Source organism: Scomber japonicus, chromosome 4 (genome assembly GCF_027409825.1).
Source record: "Scomber japonicus isolate fScoJap1 chromosome 4, fScoJap1.pri, whole genome shotgun sequence".
Taxonomy (NCBI): domain Eukaryota; kingdom Metazoa; phylum Chordata; class Actinopteri; order Scombriformes; family Scombridae; genus Scomber; species Scomber japonicus.
The window spans coordinates 19,136,407-19,153,478 of record NC_070581.1 but is presented as its reverse complement, the minus strand read 5'-3'; the positions used below and the strand labels follow the sequence as shown (position 1 = coordinate 19,153,478).

General features: G+C 40.6%; 1 protein-coding gene across 1 annotated transcript; it reads left to right on the top strand.

Annotated features, from left to right (window-relative positions):
* Positions 1 to 4,934: 4,934 nt before the first annotated feature.
* Positions 4,935 to 6,530, top strand: LOC128357866 (potassium voltage-gated channel subfamily A member 3). Its single transcript, XM_053318263.1, has one exon. The coding sequence runs from the start codon at positions 4,935 to 4,937 to the stop codon at positions 6,528 to 6,530; it is 1,596 nt and encodes a 531-aa protein (XP_053174238.1).
* Positions 6,531 to 17,072: the final 10,542 nt, after the last annotated feature.

The following is a 17,072-nucleotide window of genomic DNA, read 5'->3' as shown; positions in this document are numbered from 1 at the left end:
GGTGGTCCTATATTTAACATGGAGAGTGGAAACCATATTAAAAGGCCCTTTGGCTGTCCCTGAGCTCTTTCCCTGTGGACCAACTGGCCCTTTTAATACAAGACAGCTTCAATGTGGCCTCAATAGGAAAACAGGCTCTACACACAGAGAGTTGTCAAAAATGAAACCCTCAGACCCAGAACAAGACTCTCACTGTGGTTGCAGCTTTAAATTACAGTTTATTCTCTATGTATCTATTACATAGTTCATTTTATGTTTCTAACAACCGGGGAGTTGTACTTACAGTACTGGGTTGAACACATCACAGGTCCATTTCAATGCATTTTTAACCAATGTCACTGTAATTTTAGTACTCAAAATATTGTATATTATAATCATTAATTATAATTGTATAAGTATAATCAACAAAATGCACTAACAACATCAAAAGTATTTTCTTATGCACATTATATGATGATTTAATGCCTATACTATTTTGTATAATTTTAATTAATTTTCTTGAACTGAATCTTTTGTGTTGCTGATTGCATTTAAAGTAAAGTTATTTGTTTGCTGTGTAATATAAGAAGTTTTGGTCTTGTCTATCATGTGGGCTGGGCACTTGTATGTGGATGACACAATAAATAAATAAAAAATATATAAATGAACAGCTATTATGCAACAGTATGTCAGAGTTACATTATAATATAACAATAAAGGTTATTATTACTGAGTCATAATCATGTAAGCAGAATTTTAAATATTAGTTTGCATCAAGCTTAAGCTAATTTTAATATTTTTTTATATACTGTTTGGTAAGAATGCATCATATTTGATAAACTCAATAATTAATTAATAAATGAAATATAAACATATAAAAAGCAACTAATTAAAATAGCTAAAAATAAAATAAAATAAAATAATAGACTACAAAGTACAATATTTCCTCATGAAATATAGTCAGGTAAAAATCATCATCATCATCATCATCATCATCATCATCATCATCATTTCTTTATTCACACCTCAGTTAAAACCATGTACAACATACTCATTTTTGTAATTAGCTTTTGTGACAGAAAAATACATATACACACATACAAATACAAATAGCACACTCAACCATATACACACAAACAAGAGATCCCTAACCTAAGGCTAACCTAACCTAAGCCTTACTCCTAACAAGGTCCAAGTGGTCACATCACCGGCAGTCCAAGAAAAATTGAGCTACAATATAGGAAAAAGAGATTACCATATCAGAATCATGACTGAGAGTATTTCAACAACAGGTGCCTCCTTAGTCTACTTTTTAAAAACATTTGAGTTTCCGGCTTTCTCCCTTATTAAAATGCTTCTTCCTAGTCTGATATGAATGCGGAGGACAGGAAATTGGAATCAGGTCACACATTCTTTCATTGCACTTATTAACAACACAAAACATAGTACAAGCATTATGAAAAGTGTTAAGTTCAGTAATTGTCAGAAGGCCATAATGATGAAAGAATGGGTCAGAAGGAGCGTCAAAGTGTAAAGTAGTAGGAAATTATAGTCCTCAATTTAAGAAAATAAATTGGTACCAGAGTGAATGTAATTAAGTTAAAAAATGGTGGTTTACTATAATTTGACTTTTTAATGAGTAGGTCTAAATTAAAACGGGATGCATGGACACGTTAAATTGCCAAAATGATTTTGGGTTCAATTAGACCCTGTTGGAAGTATATTGAAGTTTTTGCGCTGCAATCTAAAAATGAAAATAATATCTATTTGTGTCTCTGGAAACTTGCTTCCAATTCATTTAAAAACAAATTGAAACCAGTGGTAGTTTCAAAAAGTAAGCTGCAGTAGTTGAATTGGGGTAAGGGTTAGTCATGTAGCAGTTAGGGTAAACTTGCACTATACTCACAAGTACAGTGCAGCAGGTATAATACAGGTTTTTTATGTGAGGGCGGGGCTCTGTTTGGTTGCGTGTTATCACACATCGCCCATGTTGACGGGGGACTTCTATGATTAGTCCAGTCATTCATTGCTTGTTTAATTTAATCTGGAGGAAGCAGATGTTCATGAGTGCCTAACACAGTCATCTCTCACAATTAGCCCGAGGTCCCTTTCCTCCCTTCCTCCATTTAGTGTTGTGTCCCTCCACTTGTTGATATGTAGTCTGAGTGTGTGTGTGTGTGAGTGTGTGTGTGTGCGCGCGCCTGACTATGATGTATCGAGTATGAAAGTAAAACACACTTTTTCAAGGTGGACTCCATCTGTGAAAGACATCAGAGGTGCAGACTAAAAGAGAGCTGCTGAAGGGTTTATAGCAGACTTGGTATTTTCTTTGTTGAGCAAGCTTCAGCCAACTTTCAGGCTTCTTCTTTCTCGTTTTATTCCCAGCTCACATACCCACCACCATCCACCCACTTACACCCACACACACACACACACACACACACACACACACACACACACACACACACACACACACACACACACACACACACACACACACACACACACACACACACACACACACACAGAGAGTATTTGGCATTAGCAATATTATATTTGTAGACTGACTACATTTGTCCTTAGACCCAGCAGCCCTTCATAGAAGTGAGGACCAGAAAAAATGTCCTCACCTTGAGGGATTGTCCTCATTTCCTCTAACCTTGTAAGGAAGTTTGAGACTATAGTGGGAGATCCCCTTCTTGCATTGCATCTTGTACAGATGCTGCTACACTGACCATACACATAATCAAATTCATATTTGGTAACAATTCTGAATAAAGAAGAAAGCTGCATGTGGATCAATGTTTCTTTATTGGTGAATTATCCGATTTAATTATCATTGTTGTCATTTTAAAATAATAAAGAAATCTGGCACATCTCAGACTATTGAAGGCCAGCAGCTGAGGCTCCTTTAGTTGTTTGAGGAAAAACATGGAAGTGTCTTCCAGACAGCAGCCAAGAGAAAACACTTTGGTTTAAGTAGATTGTGTAACCCAAATGTCCTGTAATTGAATGTCCAGATTAATAAATGACTAACATTTGTTATTTTAGTGTTTCTGTCAATTCACACTACTAAGTTCAGTCTTTAGGTTAAAATCTCATTATTGGCATCATTGTTGTTCTGTCTCTAACATTTCTTGGAGACAGAACAACGCTGGAGGCAAAATAATGATATTGTTGAGTTCAACCTTAATAAGTGGTGCCATTTTTTTTCCAGAGCACTAGCTGTTGTGACAAACTTGAGAACAGAAAAACAAATAGAAATCACAATGACTTTTTGACACCACTTTATAATATGGCACTCTCGGTTTGTAAATAATGGCTTTATTCATATTTGAATTGAGATTTACTGAAGCTTTATAGATCAGTTACAAGGCATGAATGAGAGCAATCTTTAAGTTTTCGGGCAGCAATTGTTGGGTTTATAAACCCTTTGTCAAAGTTGCCTTAAAGAAAGTGTCTTTCTTTTAGTTGAGACATGACCACAGATCAGGTCATCTAGCACCAGATCATTAATTACAGCTAATGGGCCAGACTTCATAATATCGGCTGCCACCTGTCTATCTTTTTAGCAAAGTTTTCTTGTAGTTACTGAAGTGTTTTGGATCCTCAAGTATGAACCAACCAAGGGGATTGTTTCAGAAAGCTCTTCCTTACAATTTTTTTTATGGAAGATTCATAGTTTGTGGTAATTTTCATTTTTCATTTCAGCACCTGGGACAGCAACCCCCTGGGGTTTAAAAAAATCCCGCAATTAATATGACTGGACAATGAATATTGAAAACAAACTAGTTTAGGATAATCTGAATAGACAAGTGGATTAGAAACTGGTGACTATAAGACAATGTATTCATCTGTTTGATACTTCAACAGTTTATCTGTTTGTGATGAATCATCATTACTAATTTTTTATTTTATTTTTTTCATTGTGTATTAATGATGACATTTTGGGTCACTTGTCAAATAGCTACAATGCCAGGTCATTATTGGCCATGAATATTATTAAATTCAACACAAAGGTTGTAAAGTAGACTAAACGTCACTAATAAGCACAGCAGAGCTGATAACATGTGAGAGCAAAGACGTTTCAGGTGAGAAAACGGGGAAAACTTTCTCTCTCTCTAAATTGGATCAAATCTGCCACAGGATCAATGCTGTTTCTATATTTGCCCTTTTGATATTCACCATACAAATCCTAAAATATTATACGGGGCGAGTGTCCATGAATGGCTACAATATCATGATCAATATTGTTTCTATATGATATATAGGACGTGCAAGAACATGCATTCTGTTTCATTTTGCTCTTGTTTGAGCAACAGGTTTTTCTCTCACATCGACCTGTTCGATCTTGGTCTTCTCTTCCCCTTTCCTCATCACGGCCCTCTTGTTGTTCCTCTTCACTTCAACACGTGTCATCGCCACTTTTTCCCTGGGAGGCAGAGATCAAATATTTCAGCTTTCAGATGGGATGGCAATCACTCAATCAAAAGGTGTTGGTGCGTCTGTGCCGGAAAAATTAGGCTCTGATATATTTATGAGTAGTCCATTTGTCCTATCTGTGGGCAATGACCTTGTTTAAAAATGAGACTAAAATGAGACCTATTAAGTGTGTGTGTGTGTGTGTGTGTGTGCATGAGCGCGTTTCTACAAGACAGAGAGAGGGGCAAAGGGAGGAGGACACGCCCAAACGATGGTGTTGAATGACGCCCGTCTGTTGCTTCTTGTGTATATCTGTGCGTCCTGCGATTGGAGGAGGACAAGGCAAGGTACCCAGCGCTGGCGCGCTGTGGGCGGGTGAAAAGCCTGTTTATAAACCCAGATCTTTCGCCGTGGGCGGGAACAGCAAGAGTGAAGTGCAGGAAGAGAGTGAGAGAGACAGTGGAGGAGACGAGGCTGTGGCGGCGGCTGTGGTTGACCGGGGTTCGCGGAGGGGGCGAGGCGGCCGCCCCTGTATGCGTCTTCAACCGCGCATGGACGACCACCTCAGCCTCCTGCAATCACCCCCGCCGAGCGCAACCAAAACCCGGGGCGACAATTTGGTGAACCACGGATACACCGAGACAGAGGCCGACGTGATGACGGTTGTGGCGTGTGACAACATGTTGGAAGAGTCGGCGGCTCTCCCGGGCCACCACTCTCTGGACCGTTATGAACCGGATCACGAATGCTGCGAGAGGGTGGTCATCAACATCTCAGGGTTACGCTTCGAGACACAACTCAAGACTCTCTCGCAGTTTCCAGAGACATTGCTGGGGGACCCCAAGAAAAGAATGAGGTACTTTGATCCTCTCAGGAACGAGTACTTTTTCGATCGGAACCGACCCAGTTTTGATGCCATTCTGTATTACTACCAGTCTGGCGGGCGCATCAGAAGACCCGTAAATGTGCCCATTGACATTTTTTCTGAAGAGATCCGCTTCTATGAGCTGGGTGAGGAGGCTATGGAGAAGTTCAGAGAGGATGAGGGCTTCATTAAGGAGGAGGAGCGGCCGTTGCCTGATAATGAATTTCAAAGACAGGTGTGGCTGCTTTTTGAATACCCAGAGAGCTCGGGTCCCGCCCGGGGCATAGCGATAGTGTCTGTCCTGGTCATTCTCATCTCCATTGTCATCTTCTGCTTAGAGACATTGCCGGAGTTCAGGGACGAGAATAGGGATCCTATCACTATTGCGCCTTTGATAAATGGCACACTCCCATATTTTATCAGCCCCTTCTCTGACCCGTTCTTTGTGGTGGAGACGTTGTGTATCATCTGGTTCTCCTTCGAGCTGCTGGTGCGCTTCTTTGCATGCCCGAGTAAAGCCACGTTCTCAAAAAACATTATGAACATTATTGACATTGTGGCCATTATCCCCTATTTCATCACCCTGGGCACAGAGCTGGCAGAGAGGCAAGGGAATGGACAGCAGGCCATGTCATTAGCCATTCTGCGCGTAATTAGGCTTGTTCGGGTGTTTCGCATCTTCAAACTCTCCCGTCATTCCAAGGGGCTTCAGATTTTAGGACAGACTCTAAAGGCCAGTATGCGTGAGCTGGGCCTGCTCATCTTCTTCCTATTCATCGGTGTCATCCTTTTCTCCAGTGCTGTCTATTTTGCTGAGGCAGACGACCCAGATTCGGGTTTCAACAGCATCCCGGACGCATTCTGGTGGGCTGTTGTCACCATGACCACCGTGGGATACGGGGACATGCATCCTGTGACAATCGGGGGGAAGATAGTAGGGTCTCTGTGCGCAATCGCCGGTGTGCTGACAATTGCCCTGCCTGTGCCCGTCATTGTCTCCAATTTCAACTACTTCTACCACAGAGAGACGGAGGGCGAGGAGCAGGCACAATATCTGCACGTGGGCAGCTGTCAGCCTCTGGCAGACACAGAGGAGCTGAGGAAGACCAGATCAACTTCCTCACTCAGCAAGAGCGAGTATATGGTGATAGAGGAACATGGGATAAACAGCGCGTTTAAACAGCAACCCAACTTCCCCACTACCACACAAAACAACTCGCAGAATTGTGTGAGCATAAACAAAAAGATTTTCACCGACGTGTAGCCAGTATTTGTGTCATTGCCCTGAACACAGGAAATGGGTTGATGTGTCAACACACAGCTGGTTCTGTCGTTACGCACCAGTGTGTGGAAGCAACGGTAGATCAGATAAATAACAAAAAGGAATAAAGAGAGATAGAAAGAAAGAGCAAACCCTGTCTGTTCAGAGATGCTGCTTTGTGCTCCATTCAGAGAATCAGGATTTTTCATTTCAGTGATCTGAATTCATAATTATCTTCCATTCGCGCCTGGAGAGCAAGAGCTCCTTAAAGTATTAGGCCTGCTATTCCTTTCTGAGTGGGGGAATTGACCTGTTGTGCATTGTGCAATAGCCAGTATATTATCACAACAGGTAGAAGTAGAAGCTTTATAACCGTGAAAGATGACTGCAAATGTATGCTATACTCGAAGGACACTCACATTGTATTAACATGCGTTATGAGTTGTGATTCGTCAGACATAGCCTGTTTATAATATTCAGAATCATTTAAATATGTGTGTGTGTTTAAACACATGTAATGTATGAAAAACACAGTTCAGCATATATTATCTCAATTAGACCGTTATGTGCTATGCCTTTATTGTGCGTTAAAGTCTAGTCTAAATGCTACTGTCTTTAAAATCAATCCCCTATAATTCCTTGATATTAACTGTACTGGTAGCTTTTTAATGCGTAAACGGCACCATGTAAACACAGGGGCCAGCCGTCTGTCAGTGTGTCATTATCGACCCCAGACACACGTGAGAGGGGAGAAGCACAGAGCTCTTTCACGCACACATACAACGATCAAAGATAGAGCGTGCTTCTTTGGATGCCTCAAATATAGCCCGCTGTGATGCAGTCTCCATGGCGACGGTCGTTTCCTCGGTAACCCCAGTCACCGTTGCCATGGGTCCTCTGTTTCCACAGTAACCTCCCAGATGGCTTGGAAGCTATATTGAAGATTATAATCTAAATAGCTTGTCTTCAGTCTGTAATAAGACTGTTTTGTCATCACGCTCTCTGTGCGCAAAATACAAGCCAAAGCGTGCCAGCTCCACTATGGCTAATCAACAAGCCCACTCAGTGACTTGCATTGACCCAAAGACAAATTGGAGTAAAGGAGGTCTGTTATTAAATTACCACCATGAACTGCCCCCACCAAAAACGAACCAGGCTCAACTCGGAAAGGTGCTAAACCCCGAGAAGCGAAAGGAGAGGCAGCGCACAAGGAATTATGAATGGACTGGGAGTACATTGTGTCTGGCTGTCCTGAGTGCGCTACTGCGGGCGCTCAGTAGAGGGTGCTGTTCTCCCACTGATAACATGGGTAAGTTTCGAGCACTGCCGTGCCCTTCTCCATGTGAATTACTCCTTTACCTCTAGTCCTGAAACCAGCCTTTGTACTGTTTGTAGATTTACACTGTTGTGTAAACCTGTCTATTCAGGCAGACCTGATATTGCTGACTAGATTCCCAGTCTAGAGAATGACTCCCAAGACAATACACCTTATTCAAATGACATGACCTCGACTCTCACATAATGTAAAGACATTATGAAAGTAAGAAGTCAGTGTTTTGTTTCTTTCTTTTAAGTTTTTCATGTAAATCCCTAACAATATAGTGATGTCTAACCAGCTGCTGGTGTTTAAATGTTCACCCCTCCATCATTCTGACTGTGTATAGAGGGCCATGTAGTGTGCCCAGGTTGTCTTTCACCTTCAGCTGACTTTGCCTATGAAATGAGGCATGAGATGGACACCTACAGCTTGCCCACCCTGTGTGTCGCAGGGATACCACCAGGTGGCCACTGTCTATTGCCCACTATACAGAACAGGTGGCTTTGTGACCTCTGTCTCCTTTTGCCATTGACAACACAGAGGTCAAACCCATTAAATATTCTGTTGATACTGTAATCACTATTGGATTCTCTACTGTTTCATACCCATAGTTTGTTAAATGAATGCATAGGAGAGGGGTTTCTTTTGCATAGGTTTTATTCAGTACAGCAACCTAAAATAAAAATATATTGTAATTCGTTTTTATTATTGTGTGAATTGGGTTGACAGTTCTCTTGACCACAGTGTTAGCCAATACCCTGCCTCTTTTCTTGCACCGCATTCTTTCTCTTCTCTTCTTCTCTGTTGCACTGCCATCCCTGCAGATTTACTGTATGGCTAAATTTATGTTCAGTGTCCTCCCTGACTGTGATTACTCTGTCTGAAACAGAGACTATGGTGTGAGGGATAGGGTTAGTAAGGAATAAGAAATATAAAAGGCAGGGTGGTGAATTTATCAAGCAACCATGTGTGTGCACTTGCATGTGTATGGTACTAGACTAATAATACTTATACCTCTCCAGTCATGGTTGAGTGAATAGGTCATTCTCATTAGCTAGCATGCCCTGAAGGCCAATTGGGAGGTCCCACACAATGACCCCTTCATTGATTATTCCTTTCCATATTGACCCTTGACCTTGACTTCATATTTTTTCAGGGGAAACCTCCACACTGGTCATCAGTTAAATGGATTGCTCATTTCTCAGGTCAAACAAAAAGCCCCAATGAAGAGAAACATTGGTCTATTGATCAGCAAGTAAGATATATTATGTAGGAGACAATGGCTACTTGTTTATCATCTAATACAATTGGACCAGTCTGGAAGCTGTTCTCATGGGAATTGGCAGGACGGATTGGCAAAAAATATGTTTCCATGCATGCTCATCATTTCAGTTCTTATTCTGCCCACCTCTCCTAATGTTCATCTCCACAGCTGAATTGAGTTTCACACTTGTTTCTACTTTTGCTCTTGCTTCTCTAAATTTACTTCAGTGTAGGCATCCAGCTTCTACAGAGTAATTTGCACTAAGTTAGCTCCTCTCCTCTCCTCTCCTCTCCTCTCGCTCCTCTCCTCTCCTCTCCTCTCCTCTCCTCTCCTCTCCTCTCCTCTCCTCTCCTCTCCTCTCCTCTCCTCTCCTCTCCTCTCCTCTCCTCTCCTCTCCTCTCCTCTCCTCTCCTCCTGAGCTGACAGTATTTATAGTTTGATTTTTGCATGAGTGGTAATGAGACAGCAGGGAGAAGCAGAGCAGCTTTGTGTTGTTAGAAAGACCACTGAGCTGTTAGATGGGTGTGGCCACACTGTACAACTCCAACAATTGTGCTTTTTCCTCCTCCCCTCTTCCTCTCTCAGGTGAAAGCTGTTCCATTTTTCTTCTCAGACCTCCTGGAACCCCCGATGACCCCAATTAGACTGCCTCCTATACAGGTAAATAGACTTTTGATAAGGAGAGTCAATATGACATGTTTGAACTTCAATTAACATTCACTGAAAATTAAAGGATATGAGCACAATATTTTAATGTCTCTCATAAAAAACCTATTAGAACACTGAAAGAGATTTTGCTCACTGTAGTGTTGTTCACTCTAACTGTTGAAACATCTTCATCCATCTCAGTTAAACAAATGAAGTGGATATCCAAAGTTAGATTCGTTTGTAGTATCAAATTTCATCTTTGTGTTTCCGTGGACAGTGTCTCCATGTTGGGCTGTGGTAGAAGTACAGTAACAAAAAGAGAGAATGTGGTACAAAAAAGACTAACATTAAAAGATATGTTTGATTTGACTAAGGGGGCTTGTGGATATTGTCCCCCATCAATAACATTGTAAGAGGAGTGATCATGGCAAGAAAAGACTATTTAAATGTTCATTTGGACACTTGAATATTGTTTAAGATAAAAACTGTGAACATATCCAATAAAAGTCAATAGATTTCACATTAACCTGCAGTGGCCCTTTTTTCTCTTTAGGGATGCGATAACTCTGATCTTCCAGTTGGGCCAGATGGGCCAAATTCCAAAATTGAAACAGAGCTCCCACTGGATCAATTTTTTCTTCCCCCTGCCCTATTCCTCCTGACTGGTGTCCTCAAACCTGGACTTCAAAAAGCTGTGCCTAGCAGTCCCCTCCACCTCCTACAGTGGATCACCACTCAATCCAAAATTCAGGAAATGCAAGAATTACAAAAAAATAGCAGATGTAAATTCTCCACTTACAGTTTTGTAGCTGCAGTTTTATGACTGCTTCTCTTCTGGAGTTAACACACTGTGAGTGAAACCATCACAGCATCAAATGTGATTCAGGACAGTGACAGAATTCAGCTGGAACTATGTTACGGACATTTCTCCATTCTGCTTTCTCTGTAAAATTCAAAAGGACAGATTCAGGAAACAGCCAGCAGTTTTGCAAAGCACATTTAATTCCTCAGATTTACAAGGATTTCTACATTCTGTACTCTATACTGTTTCTGGGAACTGAAATTCCATTACGGACAATAACTAACCAATAACTTTTGCTTCAAATCAAAAGTGGCCAAAACGGAGGCCAATTGCGATTTGCTGATATGAAACTGTGATACAAATCTAAGACTGTTAGCCATATGCCTTTGTTAGGTCTATGTGCTCTGTATTGCCAATATGTAAAACACACACATACAGTATGTACGTACATGTGCTGGTCGCTGCTATTCCCCTGACCTACACATGGAGAACAATTGAAGAATACAAAGGCATGCACACAAACACAGCCACACTCACACATGTATACACAAGCCCGTGGAATCTCTCTTTTTTCCCGATTTTTGGGGATGGGGCAGAATGTAGTCAGGGGAAGGTTGTGTATGTCAGTATTTGTTCAGTGTTATCCTGTGTTGTCTTAAACATGACCCATGTAAAGAGATTATGAGTTGCACTGTCTTTATTTGAGAGGGACTGCAGAGTGCTTTCACTCAATTACTGGGAAAATGTTACTCATTTATGTCTGGGAGAATGTCGAGGCCCAATTATAGACCTTATTATCCTGTGTACAGTCAATATGTTTCAATCATGTCAAATATGACTATGAAACAACATAACCCATGTGGTTGTTCATGTACAATTAATCCACTTCTCTAATTCACTCTGGTATGTTGTTATTCAGTAAAACCAACCTATTCCATTTTAACCATCAACAGGATAAATTTCAAATAAGTAAATAATAAGCAAAAATATAAAATTGTTTACAATAAGATAGATCTGGTGATTTCTACTGCACAACATATGATCTGTGGTTTTGCAAATTATTAAGAGAAATAACGATTTTTTTTCATGGTTAAATCATTCAATATTGCCCTGGGAACACTGGGAAATGTCATACAGTAAATGGCAGAGATTACTAAATGTTTCCCGTGCAAAGACTGACAATGAGTCTTTTAGTAGGGAAAAACACTGTCTGACTCGCAGCCCTTTAGATGACTGGTGACAGGAAAAAACACACACACTCATACAGAAGAAGTCTCCTCTGTAGTTCTGTAAAAGGATATCCAAGCCAGTGGAAAACTTCATCATCTCTCTGCCGGGGAGGTAAATATTAACATTCTAGCAGAGCTTTACAGCCATCGCAATGTCATGCTGTGTAAGATCGAGTGTGCTTTATTGCTCCAGTGAACCCACAAGCTTGCAAATAACTCTGCCATTTCCCTTGGCTATTGTGTGGCCATGAGTTTCAAACTGCCTTTCTGTGATACATATTGGAAATTCATGCTAAATACTCCCAACATTTTTCAGTACATCACAATTATGGACAAATCTACCCTACACTGTTTGTCTTTCTGGCTCTTTTCCTGATATTTTCTCTCTCTCTCTCTCTCTCTCTCTCTCTCTCTCTCTCTCTCTCTCTCTCTCTCTCTCTCTCTCTCTCTCTCTCTCTCTCTCTCTCTCTCTCTCTCTCTCTCTCTCTCTCTCTCTCTCTCTCTCTCTCTCTCTCTCTCTCTCCCTCTCTCTCTATTTGGTTTTAATGTTAAACATGTTACACTTATGCTTGAGGTCACACACACAAAAAAGAAAAAAAAACTATGTATGATAACATTAAAGCTCACCACCAGCCATGGCGCTACAATAGCAAATCTCCTTAGAGACCAGCTACAGCTCTCTGCAGGTGCTTTGGAGGGATCACCACTTAAACTGTTTATATCAGTGTCAATTTCTGCAGCATTTACACATTTACAGCTTCTGAGAGGGCAGGGGTTGGCTGTGTATCATTTTGTGTCAGTGTGTGTTTATGGATATTGTATGTGTGTGTCTCTGGCAGAGGAACAATGTATTGTCCCACAGGCAGACTGGGTTTCACCATGCAGGGACTCCATTTGACAGCAGGTCTAAGTGGTGTAAAGACAATGCCAACAGAGATATTGTGGGGCTAAATGCCAACAACAACTAATGAGGAATGAAAAAAGGGTGATGGAATGACTTTTAAGTGCCTAAAAATAAACACAAGGAGCATTATAAAAGACCTGCATTTAAACATTTTTTAAAAAATATTGTAAACATAGGCTTATTATATGAACATGTGATTTACCTTCTTTTCTTGGGACATTTCAATTGTGTGATATTTTCACTTTCACCAACAGAGCAACAGTATTGGCAATGCAGGCATAGATGTTGCTAAGGGTGATGACGCTGTTGCTAGTGCTGCCACGAAATGAGATTATTCCTGGATGCTGATTGGCTGATCAGTTCCAGGTTTCAGCCACAGGCATAGCAGACAAGGCGGGACTCCCCATCAAGACATATGCTCTATATGCAAAGACACATGCAGACAAACAATTTCAGATATACAACATATACACATACACTTTGCACACAAACAAACACATTGAAAATATTATATGCAGCATATTTCAGACCTTTCTAGCTGGTGGACAGGTCGATCTGCTGCCAGTCATCTCAGTTTTTTCTGTCAAAACAAACAGACAGATGGCAGTGAGGGTGATAGTGTAAAAGAGAGAGAGAGAGAGAGAGAGAGAGAGAGATGCTGCTGTGCTCCACTGGATGACTCATCACTCTGTCACTGTGACCTTTATCTGCTACCCTTTTCACCGGTTCCAGCCCTCCCCTTCATTTTCATTTTCTGCACACCTCTAACTACATTTCCTGCTGACTATTTCCTCAGTGTCACTGCACATTCAGTGGATGCGTAAAGCCAGGAGATCTTTGCACATATACATTCTGCCATTAATAGATACTCATGCAGTATAAATGTCATTAATATACTCACAAGTTTCCTCTTTTAGCCAAGTCACTCCTCCAGCATGATGAGGCTCTCATTGATTTTTCCTTGTTTTCTGAGGCAGGGAAAACAACAGAAAGTGAAACCACATCCAGAATCAATAGCCGAGTACTCTACTCCTGGTAAGGACATATCTCACCATGAAAGCAATGATCATCAATGACCTGGCTGTTCTAAACATACAGGCAGAGAACATCCAAGGGCAAACTTTTAAACTTCGAGGGACCCCAGAGGGCAACATGCTGAGAAAGAGAGAGGAGAGAGGGGAGAAAATATAGGTAAAAAAGGGGTGAGGGGTAAAAGTAAAAGCTACTTATTAAGTTGTTATTGAGTAGGAGGCTTCCTCCTTGAATCCAGTGCCTCTTGTAGGAGCACTATTTTAATACATGTCATAGAGAACAGAAGAAAAAGATTGCATTTGTTCATAATGAAATGAAAGGTTATGATGGCATTTGGAACTGTCATATAGGCAATTTAGCCATATGAGGTGTATAAGAGTGCATTTATATGTGTGTGTATATGAGTGGGCATATGGTGAAGTTTCCCTACTCTCCATTTAGGTTGTGTACAGTTTGATAACAGATAAAATAGGAAGCACCCGCAGCAAATGTGACAGTGTCCAAGCGTGTGTGTTTATGTAAGTGTGTGTGTTTGCAATTCTTTTTTTCCCCACGTTTCTACATTAACAGAAGCGTGTAGTTTTTGTTTTTTTGTCTTTGCAACTTTTTGCATGCACATGCTGCTATAAGTGTACTACATGTGTGTCATAGCTTGTAAGTGAATGATCACCTGCTGCAGCACCAGTAGAGGTCATCCAAGACAAAGCTCCTCCCCTGCAGTCTGCTGTCATAAGTTGGATCAACGCCCTCTTTTCTCTCTTTTTCACTTTCCTCTTCCCCCTCTCTCTCTTCCACAGGTATTGCTGCATAGGGTGGAGATTTTGGGTTGGTCTTCATTTGTATTTCAGTAAAATTCCTGAATGTAAATGATCAGAATTCTTTCACTGAGTAAATGTATTGAATAGGCCAACAACCTCAATACCTGTACTTTCCTGTCCTGATCATCATTATATGATCTGTAACAAATGTCTTGCTTTCTTGTCCACAGCTCAAACAAAACTCAGACCACAGACAATAATGCTCCCTCTCCCGCTTTCATTATAGGAACCGCTGGGTGATGATGAAGTTGCATGCTCATTGAGATGTGCCCCTGAGTCTTGGCCCCTGGGTTCCTAGATGCTCCAGCGATGTCACGACACCAATTGGTTCATCGTTCATCCCCATGTAATTGACCTCTTTCATCTCTCCTCTTGTCCCCCATCATTCCACCATATAAGAACTCGACCAACCTCCGGCTCCTGCTCATCCACCCGGGGATTGACCCTCCTTATCCCTCTCCTCTACCCCAGTCATCCCAGGACAATTGACCCTCCTCCAATTCTTCCCGAAGCTTCATGTCAAACCCAATAAATGATTATTTTAAATACCATACAAATGGCATGGTCTTTGTCTTTGTTAGTGAAAATATGTTTAATACAGTGAAAAACAAAAAACCTGCAACAGTAATGCTCACACAGGGTTACTGCAGCCATGTGGGGTCATTAGTTAGAAAACATTCTTAAGTTTCTCCATGAGGTTCCATCTGGTCTGCTTGGCTGAACATAAAACAAAATCAATGGTTTCATCCTGCTGAGACTTGGCACAACCTGAAGGTGAGAAGGAACTGGAGACAGAATTTAAGATCTGGTTGGAGGGTTAACGGCCCTCAAAATAACTGATCAACTGTGTTCCAGTGAAACTATTTCTACAAGACACAGTTTACTGGAAATGGCATAACTTAGAAAGATGATCTTAAAAACATCAATTGCATATCTCACAGATTATGTTCATATGCAGCTTTTTGTTAAATTATTTAAAGTCTCTGTCTTCTCAAAAATGTGTTTTTCCTCTTTCCTAATTTACCTGGATGTTGCTTCACTGTGCAGAATTTGACACTGGAAATCAGTTTATACATTAATTTGCTGTGCACACCTTAAGTCTGATTTATAGGTGTACACCTGAGTGCAATACATGTGACATCACAACCGATTTAAAGGCAGTGGGACAGTATGCAACTTATACAAATGTGATGTGGAAAACTGAGTTCTTCAGTGGTGCAGTTTAAATTTTTAAAATGAAAAGATATTTGCTAATTCATATATTCTGGATTTTTCAATGAGGGAGCAGAAACATATATAATTTTGAGAATTTTAAGAAGGTAACTGAACTTTTTTTGTGTGGAAAAGCCATTTCAAAAGTAAATTAGTATTCACTTCAGTCAAGCACTTTGGTCAAAATCTTTTTGTTTTTAAATGTGTTCTATAAATATGTTTTACTTTGACTTTTGACTTTCACCAAATCTCATATGTCTTAAAATATGTCTGAAAGGGTTCTTTAGTTTTTGGTAAAACTGAACATTTTCTTCAATGTATCAACCGAAATATTTTTATTGCATGTATCTGCCAAAAATCCCCTGTGGTGTGGCAACTAAAATGTGGTTCAGGTGTAATATGGTAAAGCATTTTTTCAGGAAATGTAATGTTGCAGAATGGTTCAGAGTAGGCAACTAAAACCAGCTAGTTGAGGTCAGGGAAAGAACACTTATGAACACTTGATGTTGATATGATGATGCGAACGTAATAACCACATTCAAAATGTTCAAACCCAAAAGCTGCAAGAATGAAATGAAACTAATTAAACTGAAATTACATTATCAATCAATCAATCAATCAATCAATCTTTATTTGTATAGCGCCAAATCACAACAAAGTTATCTCAAGGCACTTTACACATAGAGCAGCAGTTCTAAACCGAACTCTTCAGGTTTTAACTTTAAAGAGACCCAACATTCCCACATGAGCAACAGTGGCAAGAAAAAACTCCCTTTTAACAGGAAGAAACCTCAGGCAGAACCAGACTCAGAGTGGGCAGCCATCTGCCTCCACCAGTTGGGGTTGAGAGGAGAGAAAAGAAGGCTAGGAGAGAGAAGCACAATGAAAATCAACAATGAAGCTAGTAGGTCCGGGACTGGAATCTGTCATCCGGACGTCTACAGGCCTGGATTACCTGTGTGATGAGAAAGCACAGACAACTCCAGGGAAGAAGTTTAGGTTATTGAATGCAATTAATAGTACATGAATGTTAATGGATATAGATGGATGGATAGAGAGAGAGAGAGAGATTAAAGGGCATATGATCCACTCTCAATATCAGCAAACTCAATCCCATTTATCCCACTTCCTAAGTGCCTTTTTCGGACCTGCTACTAAAACTGTGTTATAGAAAACTGTTGGGAATGTGGTTGAGGATGATGAATGATTACACTACTGACACCCTGAATTGGATATTGGTGGCCGGGCTCTGAACTGCCCTCCATTTAATATTGGTCCTGCTTCATTTACATTCATGGACGATGAAGATTTAAGAGTT

Excerpts from the sequence above, each read along its gene's own strand:
- LOC128357866 (XM_053318263.1), top strand. The coding sequence starts at position 4,935 with ATGCGTCTTCAACCGCGCATGGACGACCACCTCAGCCTCCTGCAATCA.